The 16,717-nt window shown below is 37.3% G+C and overlaps 1 protein-coding gene across 1 annotated transcript in view; it reads right to left on the bottom strand.

Moving 5' to 3' along the window:
- LOC140245497 (nuclear receptor subfamily 1 group D member 2-like) overlaps positions 1 to 16,164 on the bottom strand; it is a 54,243-nt gene extending 38,079 nt beyond the window's left edge. The window contains exon 1 of the mRNA XM_072325065.1: positions 16,050 to 16,164. Within this exon, the coding sequence (XP_072181166.1) occupies positions 16,050 to 16,164 (115 nt within the window). The remainder of the gene's footprint in view (positions 1 to 16,049) is intronic.
- Between the last annotated feature and the right edge of the window lie 553 nt (positions 16,165 to 16,717).

Below are 16,717 nucleotides of genomic sequence, written 5' to 3'. Positions count from 1 at the left end.
CACATCAGCCCGATGTTTCGAAATAGCGTGCTATTTTCTGACTTGAGAAATTTTCCCGATAGCGAAATAGCACGCTATTTGATAATGTGAACACAAATTAACGCGCTAGTTGTATCGCTCTGATAGAGAAAATTTCTCGAGTCCAACTCGGGAAATTTCTGAAATAGCGGGATAGTAGCGCGCTATTTGATAATGTGAAAACGACTCAAGAAATTAGCACGATGAATCCCATCATGCCTAGCGTGTGTGACCCGATCGACCGAGACAAACTGCACACAAATCATGAGGAAATTTTGAGAGGGCACACACATTACTGATGCTGTTTGCACATACTCAGCTGTCGAATTAGCTATTTCAAAATTTTTAACTATTCGGGCTACCCCCTCTTCCGGCTGATGTGAATAAGAAATGAAATAGCGCTCTAATTCCCAATCGCGGAAAATATTTCGAGCTTGGATTTTTATCAGGCTTATGTGAAAACGCCTAATGTCCTCACCAGCACTGAAGATACATTGTCATGTAAACTCCACTCTCATGATTATAGCTTCCATTGAAAATTAAGATGATGCAAACAGAATGGAACTCAAAATCATGCCATTCAAATCAGGCAAAGACTTACTGCAAAAGTGAATATTTTAGCATGAGTAATTTTTCGCAATCGGCTGGGTAAGATGAGTTTTCGCATGTTTTCGATTCCACAGAATCGAGACATCAACAAGTGGGACATATGACAAACAAAAATATGCGTGTTTTTATTTTCCCGCTAGTTCTGGTTGCACAAAATGCGAGAAAATTTCAACACTGCAAAAATTTTCACATTTACAGTACTGAAACATCATGGAATTGAAGAATTTAACATTTTAATGATGAAGAAAACTCAATGATTATAGTATGGAAATTAGATGTGGTGATAATTTTAGCTTCCAAAGTCTCCAATTTACTGGTACACAAATCGTTTAATTCCCTTTTGCTGAGGTTCGAATCAATCTTCAAATGGGGAAAAAAACCTACTTTGCTACATTCTAAAGTTGTAACGATTCAGCAATGCTGACTTCTTAAAATGGGAGTCTCTACATAATAGCTGTGTCGTTGACAAAAACAATGCGTGCATATCTTTCTGAATACTGTATAAGTGGATATTTTTGCGCGACTAATTTTTCACGCTCGGCGGGGTGAGAAGAGTTTCATGTGTTTTTAATTTCGCAGAATCAGGACATCAACTACTGGAGCATATGGCAAGCAAAAATATTTGCATGTTTTTATTTTCGTGCAAGTTTCAGCTTGCGCGAAATGCGCGAAAATTTCAACACCGCGAAAATTTCCACTTTTACAGTATACCAGAAACGAGACAAGATCAGTGCTCATAATATGCCATAAAAACATATGTTTCAACAAACTTTTCTCTTTCTGTAACTGATGGAAGTTTTTTGTATCACCCATAATGTGATATTTGTATGATTGTGAGCATAACTTCTTGTCTTTAAATAATAATCAAATTTCCATTGTTTTAGTATATGGGATGTCTTATTAAAGGCAACTTGCAAATAGAGTGGATTTTTCCTTTAAAGACCAGGCCTTACATGTTTCAACTATCATTTGACAATACTATACACGTAGCACCAGCAAAGAGGATTTAATCAATATTGTTTCATGCCAGACTCTCTGTTGAGGCCCCCTCTGTCTCATATCTCCTTCCTTCTAGGAAACAATCTATTTGGATATTCAGTCCAACAAAGCAGTTTAATTGGGTCACTAGAGCCAGGAAGAGACAGTAAAGTATTCTGACCTATTTCCTCACATCATAATGACCCATATATTGACACAATAAAAACAAGCTCCAACCTGTACCTGTAGTTCACTCAGAGAGCAAGCAAGTACAGTGCCAAACTCTGATTCTTCTTTCCATAAAAAGTCAGTTGGTTGATGTTTCTCCTAAGGCAAAAAAATATTTCTGTCACTAATATGAACCAAATAATTGAAATAAGATCATTAAGAGTATTCCAAGTTTGGAGCACTCTCATACAATGTAAACCACACCTTCATCATTGGACATGAAGCCCATTAATAGTTCCCACAACTATCAGAATTTCAACACCAGCAATAGAACACCAACAGTGCAACTAATACCCCTTTCATAAACTCAATAATGCGGATAATATCCGCAACATTTGGTCGTAAAATCGGAGCGGGGATAGAATAATGCGCATTATTTCGACCCTTCTATTATCCGCATAATAGCAGCGTCGGGACCAGATTTTGAGTTTATGAACGCAAACCCAAATAATGCGGATAATTGCCGGGGTGCGGTCAAACGTCACCTGTCTTTCCCGCAGGAGGGACGTGTGCAGTCACCATGACGATTATCCGCCTTTTTCAAGACGGGCGCTCGTAAAAATAATGCGGATTATTTTCAGAGTTTGTGAACGCATTTTTTATTGAATTGTCCGCATTATTCTTATGCGGATAATAGGAGGATGAGTTTATGAAAGGGGCATAAGTCTAATTGTACTGGGAAATGGCAAAATAACCTTTGTTTCCATCACTGTCGGCTTCTACTCACATTAATTACATGTGCAATTGTACCAGCATTGTGAGTAAATGAAAAGGGCATTACTTACAGTTTTCTGCTATTGGGAGGCTATCATCACTGGATTACATGTAGAGGTATATGGAGAGGAAAATAAAGCCCGGTTTTAACAGACGCTTTCAAACTAGAGTTACAGTAGCAATGTCCGAAGTGATAGGCGGCGCTGGCCAGTAGGCGTGCTAGTCGTATCAGCAGACACACCCTCTTTACGAAAACCTATCCGGGTAAGGTTTTCAGTGTGCATCTGCTAAAACGGTACCCCTTGCTCTATCATGCAGTGTTATTGGAATTTTACAGGAATTTTGTTCTCCCGGACATTTGCTGCAGTAAGGTCTGTTAAAACAGGGCTTTAGTGTGGATATCTTTGGTCAAACAGGCTATACTTTTCATTAAGAAATGATATTATTGATACCAACATTCTTGCACATAGTCCAACTTTTAAGTACTTAATGCCTAAAATTTCTGCAATATCCACTAACTCCATCTGCGAGAAATGGCACTGTGCAAGTACCAGAGATACACACCTACTCTTGTCAGATTGATATGTGCAGCTGCAGTTATGAACCTCTGCCCTGTAGCATTACCCTAGATTGACAGCATTACCCTAGATTGATAGCTGTAGTTATAAACCTCCTGTATTCCAGTAACCACATTGCACGCTCTGATAAGAGTTACAGTTGTATACTAATAACAACGTGTTTCGTGGACCGAAACAAGGTGATCAGCACATTGAAACGACAGATTACATTTAGGGAAAATGGTTTCAGAGCATCTACCATCTACACATAACCTGCCCAAAACATATGGCTCCATCAGGCAAAGTAGGTTAATATCTAAAGAGTCCATTACCAAGAATTATTGCAAGCTATACTGTAAATAACAAAAAGAACAGGAAAATAGTGGTGGGAGTGGAGAATGTTCTACAAGACTATAATTGTAAAGTCAAACTCCGTGACAAGAAGTTCACCAGAACTTTTGTAATATCCACACTGTATTCTACATGCTCTGTCAAGCAAGATATTTGATATTTCAGTAACAGTTGCACTTTACCAGTGACTGGTAGTGCATATCCAACAACTCTGTAAATCTATATAAACAAGATTGATTTTTATTCTTTCGCATCCATTGTAGCAGAGTGTGGCAATGTGTGAGTGATTACACAGCGTACTTTCTGACGGAACACTTCAATTGAAGTATGATGAAATATTCTCACATTCAGCAAAAAAAAAAGAAAGAAGAAAATTGATAAGGCTTTAAAGTGGGGGAATTAATCACCCAGTACCTTTGTTGTTGTTGTTGTTGTTGTTGTTTTGTTGTTTTGTAAGGCCCTCTTGATAATCATATTTCCTATTTGCTGTTGTACAACATGTATTGATGTAGCTGTCTTTGTTGCTCATCATCTACACCGCAAGTCCTGTTCCAGGAATTGATAGAACTGATCAATAATACAATCTTTATAAACCTCATCTTTGATTAATTTCATACAACTGGGGGTAAATTGCAAGATCACTCAGGGTCCTGCAGAGAGCAGTCTTTTAGACAGTCATTTAACATCAGCTACAAAAAAGTGCACTAAGGTTCATAGATTGTCCTATCAGTTTTGAGTGTACATAATGGCAATAACAATAATAACCAATATTTATTTAACGCCTTCTCAAACATTTGTATGTTAGAGCAAAGCATCCATAACTCCATCTTTTCATATTTGAATATGTTACTATAACCAGACACAATCATTTTTTTTTTTTTTTTTTTTTTTTTTGTCGTGCAATTTCCACACAACTCGGCGGTAATGTGAAGAACAAAGTGTAGGGGATCGATAATTATGATTGGTATTGGTTGTATTGGCAGACTATCAGTGTTGGAGCTTACGGCAGTTGTTTGGGAGATACATTGTAACATCGGCACCAGCTCTAGCAACAGTTTTGAAATCACCCACTATCAATTTGGCTGTTGCTTCATTTTGACCAAACATCATTTCACCAGTGGTCTTCTATTGATAGCCATCTAGCACACCATGAGGCATTTAGTGCTAATAATATAAAACGAGGAATGTGTGCATGCATTTTAATTTTGCGAATTTCAGGAGAACCAAAATTCATGAAATTAAAATGCACACGAAAGTTCTTGTCTACACGTGTACAAGGTTTGAACACTATACAGTATGCACTGATTGTAAGAGGCAAGTCACAAAACTTTCATGCCCAAAAAAAATGGCCATCGACTCCAATTCATGAAAATTTCATGCCACAAAAATATTGTGTTTTACAGTATCACGCTGCATGATGATAGCAAATCCTGAAACTGAAATGAGGATCTTGGTTTCTGTACATGATGCTATCTTGCATAAGAAATGAAGAAAAGAATACATGTACTAGCATGGCTACATCACACTTGTGACTTTCTTGCAGATCATTTGAATGCTGATGGAAACCCTTAGACTGTATCCTTCAAACCAACAATCTTTTTTTTTCTTTTTTTTTGGCGGCCCCAACCCCACAGAAACAGAGGAAAGATTTGTCTCATTTTACCTCCCCTTTGAATCAACAATCTTTCAACATTTGATTTCAGTCTGATTCATCATCACAGACTTTGACCCAGAAATGAAGATCAATGGAAATTGAAGTCTATGTACTGACAAAAGAAATAGATATGAGCTCACAAAGTGGCTGAAGATGAAACAGAAATATGCATTACATGACCTAAAATTGGAAGAACATCTAAGATGCATTGAAATCTACCGCATGAGGCAAAGCGTTCGTGCAACTTCAGCCAGTCACTATGACTTCATTCCTGGATGCCTGCGGCAGGGGCTGACTCAAGAGAAAACATGAAAATTATGACCTAATTCAAAACAATATCATTGACCCACAAACAAAGAGATATTTTGTTCCCTGCCTGCGGTGTCTCGTTCCCAGCTTTCCGTCTTGCTTCTTATCACAATTACAGTGGAAAGAAAGGGGGAAGGTTGGCTGGCTGTATCTCATTTGTGTATTCTTGTTATATATGCACACAGCTTTGAAGATTCCATCAGCCCTTTGGGCATAGGTAAATAACTCATAATTTGTAAGTCAAATTGACTCATTCTCTGTAGCACATGCCCTGAAAATTACACCAAATGATTCCTTGCTCGTCAACTATTCATTACTTCCCTCCCCTCGATCTTCCCCTCAACTACAGGTATCGGGTTGAAAATGAGATAAATCTGCCACATCCTAGAAAAAAAAAAAAGATGGTGCCATCATCTATCACAGCTGCTGAAATTAAACATTTATAAGTATTATTTCATAGCATACTTCCACTATCTATCCCCTGTCCTACTTGTATTCCAGTATTGACTTGTATGTACACTGTTTTCTTGAATACAAAACTATATGAAAGTGAGCGCCAATTAACTTGAAGAGAAGTTCATGCACAAGCTAAAAGTAATAGTACCTTTCAAATATCACCTAAAAACAATAAACAGCATACTCTATCTAGATGTCCTACTGTATATGCCATATACTGTATAAGCCATATATTTAGAAAGTTTAAATTTTCGTGAATCGGGACTTCCCAACGATTTTGCAAAAGTAAAAAACCTCGCAAAATATTTCACGTATACACTAGTTTAAAACCTTAATGCTTCTGTCAAGGTGAAATCCAATCACATTAGCATTATATAACAATGTACATGTACATGTGGCTAGGGAAATCTTTGCATTTGTAGAAGGATTTGTAGGGGATATGGGAACACCTGTTCATTGAAACTATTCAGGCTCAGCCATACAGTGCAATTATGCTGGACATACACCTATATCTTCCTTCTGCGCATGTGTTCTCTGTTGGTCACAGCACACTTAGCCAATCAGCAGTATCAGCGGAAACTTGTACATCGGACTGTGTAACACTTACACTGTACACCAGATGGATTTTACATACTTGTGCATGCCGCGAAGATTCGATGGGTACTAAATGACAGTGATCTTTATTTTTTCACAACATAACTATGCAACATAAATTTCAGAAAAGATATTGGAACATAGTATGGACATACTACAACCAGCCATTATATACTAAAGTTTCATTTTGGGGCAAACAAGAAAAATGTGAGAAAATAACAGTTTTTTTACAGACAAAATTTTTCTTGTTTTTGTAAGCTAGGTTTCGAGGTTACGTTCACAGGTTTATCCCCAATAAAACCAAAAATAACTATCATTTCGAATTAGAGAATAGTTTCTTCTTCAATTTGCTGTCTCATTTCAAATTAAACAATAGTTTCTCCTTCAGTTTTCTGTATCATTTTGAACTAGAGAATAGTTTCTCCTTTTGCAGTAATATTTTTCTCATTTGGTGGTTTCTGTGGCAAGATATTGTGATTGTCTTGCATCACTTTTCAGCAGTTTTGTGTTAACAAGTTGTTTACTTTATGCAAATTAGGCCATGAGGGCAAGAGATTTTGGCGAGTTAGTACCTCAATCACATATGGTTTACATTATATTTTTATAGCATACTGCAAGTCAAGCCACTTTGAATGTGAATATGTACTAGAAGACTACATTAAAAAAAAAATAAAACATACAAAAATATGACAGTATTTGGCGGAGATACTGTTGTGGTAATAATGATAGTGATGGTCACACACACACACACACACACACACACAAAGAAACACCTACATGTATGGACACAGATAAAAACTGTCATCATCTTTAGTTTACTGAAAGTATGAAGAAACACTATATCACATTGCAGGTGTTCTTTCACTTTTTAATAAAATCAGCACTAGAGCTATATTATTACAATGTAAATGCACATTTCCCATTCATTTTTCACTGATTAAGATAGGCCTATTTAAATGTGTATTTCAATGTTATTAAAAAAGGAATATTTCAGCCAAGAAACTATCCGTAATACTGTAAAGACTGGGGCCGCTAATCCACAATGTACGCACAAATTTAGAGGAAAACAAATCTGACATGTGCATCTTTTAGTATTCACTAAAAAGATTGAAAAAAAAATGATAAACCGACACATCAAATGACTGATCAAATATACAATTGTAATTTCAAATTGTATGAAAAACTGATGATAACTATTATCACTAAATGATCATGTAATGTTATTAGCACCACTACTTCTACTACTAAGACTACACATACACAGATGTATCAATACAATACACATCATACAGCACAATGAGTGAATCATAATTATCATTCCTGTAATAAACTAATACAAATGTAAGTACTTTTTCACTAAATTATAATGCAAGGAAATAAGATGCTGTTTGGAGTGAAACAGATTGAATATGAAAAGTTTTTTCCCAACCAAACTGCTCTGCTTTCAAATTTGATAAGCAAGCTCTTTTTTTTTTTTTATAAAATGCAAATTTTCATGAGGTAATTGAACAAGTTAGAAACATCCTGCAAAAAAAAAAAAGGGGGGGGGGGCTACAACAGTCTTTGATGTCTGTAGTCGACATCTGTTCTTTGCCATTTAACATAAATTGATGAGAAAAAGCTATAAAGCGATAACAAGATACACTACAATTTACACCTTCTGTCTATTTCACAGGTGTATAGGATACATGTATGGATGTACAATGTAGGTCCAAATATATTTGAACAAGGACTCCACTGTGTAGCATCACTGCCTACAGTAAAAGACACACATTACATACCTGTTTACACTAAGCCTCTACTAAATAAACCCTGTTCAGCAATGTGAGACAGCTGCTCTCAGCATAAAATGTGCTTCAAGTAGCACTGCCTTCGTCAACCAGAGAAGAGCTCCACTTTTGTTTCTAGCGAAAGAGCTACCGTATGCACTGAAAGCTGACCATAAGGTAAGAGTGCTAGAACATTTTGATCATCCCAATGTTTACTGCCCTGACACAAGAATACAATGTCAGTTACATAATATACCATAAATATCACTTACAAACTAAATAGGTATTCTTCACATGTAATGATATGAGCCTTGTTTATGTACAAGGTCAACATATGAGACAAGCTATCAGATTTTTTCATAAAGAGTTAAAATTGTCCCATCCCCTTTCCACTCATAGTCAATGCTAATGTGAAAATAAACTTCTTGCTAAATATCTGGATGTTTGTGTACAGACTGTGAGGTAAGATATTGATCTTTAAATTATGTCACCCTGTGATCAATGTGCAGTATAATGTCAATCTCACAGGATGTGACGCTCGCTGGTATAGACCACAAATGCAATTTAAGAGGGAATGTGATTCCTGAACACTACCGGGAATTGAGGCAGAACTAGGTCAAGAATGAAACTAGAGCACATTGCTGCATACAGTGTATCTATTCATATACAGCTTAGGCAACTTGAGCAAAGGGTTCTCCCTCCTTTGAGCTTTACTCTGAGTCCAGAGGGAACATAACAAAAATATAGGCCCTATGCATCAGATCCCAGAAATTCTGTATCATATGATGACATGTCTACGATATATCACAAAAGTTCTACATTGTAGGTGATATACACTGCAATGAACTAAAATCTGTCTACCCTTTGCAATCAGTCTACACTTTATAATACTTGTGGTATATCCTGTTCAGTATTTTAAGAGTTCCATGAAACACAACTAAAAAACAGGCCTTTGCTCAAACATTTCTCTCCTTCTGGGGTACGAACCTTTTTCCAGAACATGGAAAAAACATAAAAATCTTTATCCAAAGATACCAACTGAGAATTGAATGCCAGACTTAAAGTAATTCTGTCATAAATTTCCATGAAAGCTTAATCATGATCATTTTTTTTTCAATAGCTAAAACAATGTTGCAAACTGGCACTGGTCTGATGGTCCCTGACCAGTAAAAATCACGGTTGGACCAGTAATTTTTTTCAGGAATGGACCATAAAAAAAAAAAAAGTGGATACCTACTGGTCCGACAGACAGGTCGAACCAGTAGGAAAAATGGGTTAGTGTGCAGCCCTGGTCAAAATACATCTTGCGAAATGCATGAAAATTGCATGGAGTATACTACAGTGGGTGTATGTAGGCCCTACACTGAACATTGTAGGCCTACAACATATCAATGCACTGTAAACATGAACTTGTACAAATCAAGAGAAGAGTTTACGACGAGAATTGAGTTTAAGGGGATGGTATAATTTTGGTTGAGACGGGGAATTCAGATTTTAACTTTTTGTGAGAAAATTAAAATATTAAAGAGCATACAATTTGAGGAGATATCAAAAGATCATTTGACAAAATTTGGTTTTGAAATGGCTGATAATATGCAAAAACAAAGTTAAACGAAGTGGTCCTAATACTGTAAGAGGTGGTTCCACCTTTTATGATCGCTTTGTGTTTTGATATCTCAGTTATTTCAAAAATGATTTTCATCAAATAAACTTTTGATTCCTCTTAGAATCGTATGCTCTTTTATACTCCACATGAGGTTTCTCATCATCTCACAAAAAGTTGGAAACCTGAGGCCCTATCTCAACCAAATCTATTCTCTCCCTTTAACCTATATAACTATAACAACATACGTTTTCATTTTTCTAGTCGTTTCTTTCATTCTTGTAACTCAAGACACCAGATGAAGCACTTGCATTACAACAGGACTAAACATCAATATCTTTAATATGCTTTGCAGAATATCATAGCCTATATACCAATGACACTCCAACCATGGGTTATTACGAATACATTCATGCACCTGTAAAGCACAGTGGGGGTCCAAAAGCAGCGGTGGTAACATGATGAGAATAGCTGCTGGTTGGAAAAAGATTTGCACAGGAACATGTATCATATTTTCACTGAGATGGCAGAGGAAGTCCACGAAAACATGCAGAATTCCGCTCCTGATTGAACAGGAAGCTGATGATGATGATGATAGAGAGAGAGAGAAAGAGAGAGAGAGAGAGAGTTGGAATGGCAGTAGGATGTCTTTCAGTGTTCAGTAATATGAATCCACGACACATTTTCAATATGGCAGTGGGTTGGAGACACAGAGTTGATGAATGAAGATCATGATTTTGATGTTTATTGTACATTTGTACCTGTACATTGTAGTGAATAGAAACTAGTAAGGTTTCAAAAATTACATCACTCCCTGAAAAAAAAAAGGCACATTTGCAAATTTGTAACTAACTCCCATAATGTTGAGTGTAGGATACAGAATCATTCATTGTATACTGTAACATTCATTGTATACTTGTATGTTTTATAAATTCTGGCTTTGAGGGGAACCTGCTTCAGTTACTACAAGAGTGTAGAACCGATGAAACATACTGTACACCTGTACTGTTAACTCTTTATGTGCCACGTTCTCACGTCAGTCTCAGTCGACGCCGTGCCAACTTCGCATATTCTGCTCAAACACACTAATCCGCCTAATCCGATCGATAAATCGCCAAATGCCGTGGTACAATGAAAGCGTTTCTCACGCTTCCATTCCTCTCACATTGATAGCTTGCATTTCATGCAGTGATTGACTATCAAGAGGTGATCTCTTCTGGATTTGAGAGTAATTTCTAAGTTTTTGTCACTGTTTTGTGTGCAAAAGTCATGCCTTTGCAGTAATGGAGCTACTGGTCATGTGAAAGAAAAACAATCATAGATTTGTCATACAATAATACATCAAAGCAAAGCTTGGCATTTTCTCTGCAACTTTACTCGCTATTTGCCCCAGCTCAACAAAAATCAGAAGAAGTTACATAGACTTGAAAAACAGAATGTTTTCTCAAGGCATGAAACCGTAAGTGTCTCAGAATAATGTTACCACCATGGCACATGAAGAGTTAGTTGAGCTCTGTAAATATATTTACTGTATACATGCAAACATGGTCTAGTCTAATATGTTTTTTTTTTAAATGTAAAACACTGTAGGACTTTCTCAGAAGGGCTCAAAATTTAGGCCTATGTGTATCTTCCACCATTTGGGATTTACCAGCAATATACAATATTGAAAGGGTTTACCAAGAAACTTGTCTGGTTGACATGATTTGCCAGGATGATAATTGTTTTTGGAGTATTTTGAGCTCAAAAGTGTAAAGTAATTTCGATAATAGTACCTTTAATCAGCTGACAGGAGGTACATACATTGTATCATCGCTGGGGTGACAAGACCTTGTATCTGCAATTTTGGTGAAAATTACTTTTTTGGATTAATGGTCAAATAATGGGTTAAGTGATGTCCTATCCAAATCCCAACTGTCTTACTCCAAAAATGAAGCCACCACGGCTCGCCAAAGGAAAGGCTATCCCATTCGCCCCAGTGCTTTGGCCACCATGTTTTTTGGCTCTCCTATAACATTTGACATTTTGTAGATAAGAGGTCTTGTCGCCCCAGCAACGACATGTAATTTCAAGAGGTGATTCAAGACATTTCACAGCTTTTAGGGTGTGTTAATGCTCAATTTGTGAAGGCAAAATCAGCGTTTTGAAACGCTGATTCAAAACGCTGATTCAAAATGCAGTTCACGGGAGCACTGTTTATCTAATGCTCACTTTCTTCGAGCCTTGGAAAGAGCGTTTGCGATTGCTTCGCTGATCTCAGCAGAGGCAGGTCAAATTGGGACACGCGCTGCGATCGGTGGCCTAGCCTGGGAGAGCAGCTGGGAAAGACATGCGTTCACAGTACATGGGAAAACTGCACAGGCCAGGGTAACTGGCTGGCCGGGCACGCGCTTTTTCACGTGAACCGGAAAGGCATTTAGATGATGTCACTCTAAACACGTTTAGAAACGCTGTTGCATTTAATGCTTCCCCGTCAAACCCCGTGATTAGTCAGAAACGCCGATCGTAAACGCACCTTTTTGTGCGTTTTGGATCGGCGTTTTGAATGAGCGTTTCTATCGAAGTGAGCATGAACGCAACAGCGTTTTGCACTAATCACGTTTCAAAACGCTGATTCTGGCCCGAAAAAGGGAAGCATAAACATGGCCTTAGTCAACAAGGTAGCCAGAAGCCTGAATGTTTTTGGCTACATATATCTTAATGATAACTTAGATTATGAAAATGCTTATTTTATTTATAATTATCCTACTTGTATAAATCATCATAACCATGACCTTTATCATTCTTATCATTAATATAACAGAAAGATCTTGAATGGGGCCTCTGTGAAACAGTGGTGCTGCATGTAACACCACACTCCTGTCAAAAGGTGTTTTTTTTTTGTTTTTTTTAAGACAATTTCCATCACCATCACCATTTATTCATTGTATGATACATGTATGTTGCAGATAATACAAGGATAGATACACAGAGTGAAGAAACATTTTGGCTGATTCCTTTACCAAAGAAACTTACATTGTACATCAAAGAAGTACTGTAAAACGAGGAATGTTCGCATGCATTTTAATTTCGCGAATTTTGCGAGCGCAAAGATTCGTGAAATTAAAATGCACACGAAATTTCTTGTCTACACTATATGCATTGAATGACAGTGGCAGTTTGTGAAATTTTGTGCCGCAAAAAAGGCCTTCGGCTCCAATTCGCGAAAAATTCATGCCGCGAATATATCATGTTTTAAAGTACACCTTTTATTCATTTTCTGCCACAGAGTTACAGTAGTAATATTCATTGAATGCTCCAGTCCCAAGAATGTACCATTCAAATTGGCACAAGCGCAGAGGAGCACCCAGGGGGCAACACTGGAGCCAAACATGCCATCATGGTGACGCAAGAGACTAAGAGCTGCCCACGTCATGATGTATAACAGATTTTGTTTCATCTTCACAGTGGAGAATGAACTGGGACCTGGCATGTCTACTGGAACAGGTTATGTTTCTTTTTTGGGGTGGGGGATGTGAGGGGGAATTACAGTTCAGTAATCTCTATCATGTGAAATGTCATTCAATGTTCACACATACAACGTGTAGGCGACTAACAAAAAAAAAATTATTCTTATCAATACTTTCTTCACTATCCTGGATTTTGATAACAAACTTAATTTGTATTTCTGCATGTTTAGCTTGTTGACTTTTTGTGTACATCCTGTATGTTTCCCTAGAAGTTTTAGGCCTACAAATGATGAAAGCTTCCAGTCAGGATTTTGATGAATTGAGTTTGAAATGTGAAGGATAATTGAGCATGTGTGCACAAAATATTGATGTACAGGAGTATCAAACTCGAGAAAAATACTTAGTGTGGAAAAGACCATGCATGCTAACATATTGGACTGGACACACTGCAATGAATTGCATGAGATAGCGTTATGTGTGATGCATGCAGGGCAGGCTATTGTCTTACAAATTGCCATTATGGCTATAGATGCAAACTCACTTGTTCCTGGTACACTCTGTGTTCAAGACTTTTAAATTGTAATCTCCTCAAAATTGACATGGAAACAACAGCAATTACTGTAAAACGCAATATTTTCGCTTCATAAAATTTTCTCGAGTTGTCTCCAACATTCAATGCATATATGTGACCCACTACAACATAAGGATCCTAAAGTCGCTGACAGCTGAGCCGAGAAAATCGAGTTTGAAGTCACATCATCAAAATTGGTCAAAACAATCCGATTTCTACTTTTGGCATAATTTTGTAGTCTAATGTTTTGTCTATCATCTGCCGAAATTTCGAAGTTAAATGATCAAAGGAAAGGCAAGAAATCAGCATTTTTCTGGGACATGATTTTCCGACCTTCCAACGTAACAGAATCGTGTCCGAAGGTTTGGATTTAGCACCACAGCTAGACCATAGCTAGACCATACTTGATTACATGTGTTGGTTAAGCACGTGATTTGCTGGGTCGGAAAGACTAGATTTGGCTATGGTGGCATTATAGGCTGCTTTTATTATCTTTCCTGTGTTTAACGAATGTTTCAATACCCACTATCAAAATGTGTTTGCACATCGCATTTCTTGAGTTGTTGCATTTATCATCTCTGTGGTGAGTCAAGAGGAAGGCCTTGTCACTACACAGCTTTATTGCACCGTATGACCCGATGAGTAGAGATCATGTTGTACTTGGCATGAGTAGGTCCTAGGTATAAACATATTTCATATTGACTTTGTGCTTTTATCATCTCCACAAAAATACATTTCTGCTCAAACGCGTTTGAGGTCGCACTTTTTTCTGGCATTTTAGAAGGCATAACCCCATAATAAAAACAGCTTTTCATTTATCAACTGCCCAAGTATCCCTGAAACTTGTTTCTATACCAGAAGAGAGTTGATATATCCACAGGTAGGCTGCACCCTCAATTTATTGTTGAACAACATTGCTTTTTTCTGTTAACCCATTGAGGACGGTTTGATTTTGCTACAACACGCATTTCCCGTAGACACTTGCCCGAGAATACTCCGGACTCATACTCAACGGGTTAAACATAGTGTGGCCTTACCGCTAGCAAACACAGTACCAGTAATTGAACCATTCCCACCAGATCACTGAATTTTCATACACACAGCAATCATGACTTCCAAGTGGAGGAGTTGTAGTTGTTAAGTCACTTGCTACAAACATATTGTACTTACTATACATGCAAACCAACAAAGAGTTGTCAGGGAGCAACATTATCAGTTAATTTGCAATTATAGTACACATAGTGGTACTGAGGTTCTGTATGTACAAGTACAGGTGGGCACCACCAATATCACTGAGTGGCAAAATGTGATAATCATCTATTCTATGACTTCTTATTGATACCTAATCTTATTGAAATATATGTACCTTTTTTTGTTAGTTTTCTAAATATGAAGTCAATTTGGGAATGGACGGAAGTTTCATTGTAAACCTTCCTTCACTTATTTTCAATAATGTTGTATCAGACTAACAGAACTGTCTCAAAATGTCATCTCACAGTGACACTACTTCTTCACAAATGAATCTCATATCAAAATATGATAGGAAAGGACTTGCGGTTTCATTTAGTCTCAATGGCATCATAAGGAAAGACAAATATAAACCACATCATGATTTTTTTTTTTCATTCATAAATTAGATTTTAGCTGTGAATCAATTGTCATACTTGTACGCTATATGTACAGGTTAAGACATAATTTGTCATTTCAAACCTACACTGTATAGGAGCTAATTTCAGCTCAAGCTAAGGTTAGAAGTGAAAGCTGATCAATGGTTTTCTTGATGATGCCTCTTATGATGCTGTTTGGTTTAAAGTGTATCATCATCATCTTTTCCAAGAATTTAGCCAAAAAGAAAAAGGTAGCGTCTACTTGGTTCAAATGAAAAGTTTTAATGGCAATTTGGGGCAGTACAAATTGTCCATCAGACCATATAATGCTAAAAGTAATGGTCACAAACCTGTGAGACTATACATGTAGCTTCAATATGATGAGGAATAATAGCCAAAATACAAACCCAACAATAATACATGATACATAAACATACACACATACAACTCTGACCCAATATCCATATTTCTACTGCCTTGGGCCCCACCAGCAAGCAATGGTACAATTATACCCAGCATTACGAATTTGCTGTTAAACATGAATGATCAGAGATGCACGCTGGAAATTATGCTACAACTCACCCAGAGCACCTGGTTCTGTCCTGTCTCGCAGCTCCCATTCCACAGGCAGCTTACGTTTGGCTCCAAGAGTTGAAGACGTGGATGGCCCTGCCAGAGATCCCTCCATCATCGCCATAGTAATGATGGCAATGCAAAATGCTACTGATGTGAGAACTGTAGAGCAACCCTTTCTCTTCAGTCACAGATGATGGTCCTCAGGTGTAAAAGACTGCCAAAAGAAGAATTATATCTGAAGTTTGTGAAGGCCAGACACAATGAAGACAAACAAGCAAGAGATGTACTTGTAGAAAATTTCTTCTTTGATTTTCTTTGCGAAGCATGACCATAGTAATGTTAAGTTTTATACATGGATATAGAGACAGATACCTAGCTGACACTGTCACTTTTCAGCTAGTGTATTAGGGTACTTGAACACCAACTCCTGTAAAACAAATTAATATGAAATATATTGATACTTTTTATATAACCATGTAACTAATGGATGACAATCAGCATGATTCGCATTGCATGTGAGTTAAATGTGAACATTTCATTTGATTGTCAAGCTATGATTGTGATTATTCATGGTTGTATAGCTGTATGGTTCCATTAAGAAGAGATCCCCCCCCCCCCCCAAATTCAAATTCTACAATCTCTCTGCTCCAGCAAAGTGAGTTTAATCAAGGAGG

Source organism: Diadema setosum, chromosome 22 (assembly GCF_964275005.1).
Source record: "Diadema setosum chromosome 22, eeDiaSeto1, whole genome shotgun sequence".
In the NCBI taxonomy this organism is placed as follows: Eukaryota; Metazoa; Echinodermata; class Echinoidea; order Diadematoida; family Diadematidae; genus Diadema; species Diadema setosum.
The sequence above is the reverse complement of the archived record's forward strand: the minus strand, read 5'-3'. Positions and strand labels throughout refer to the sequence as shown.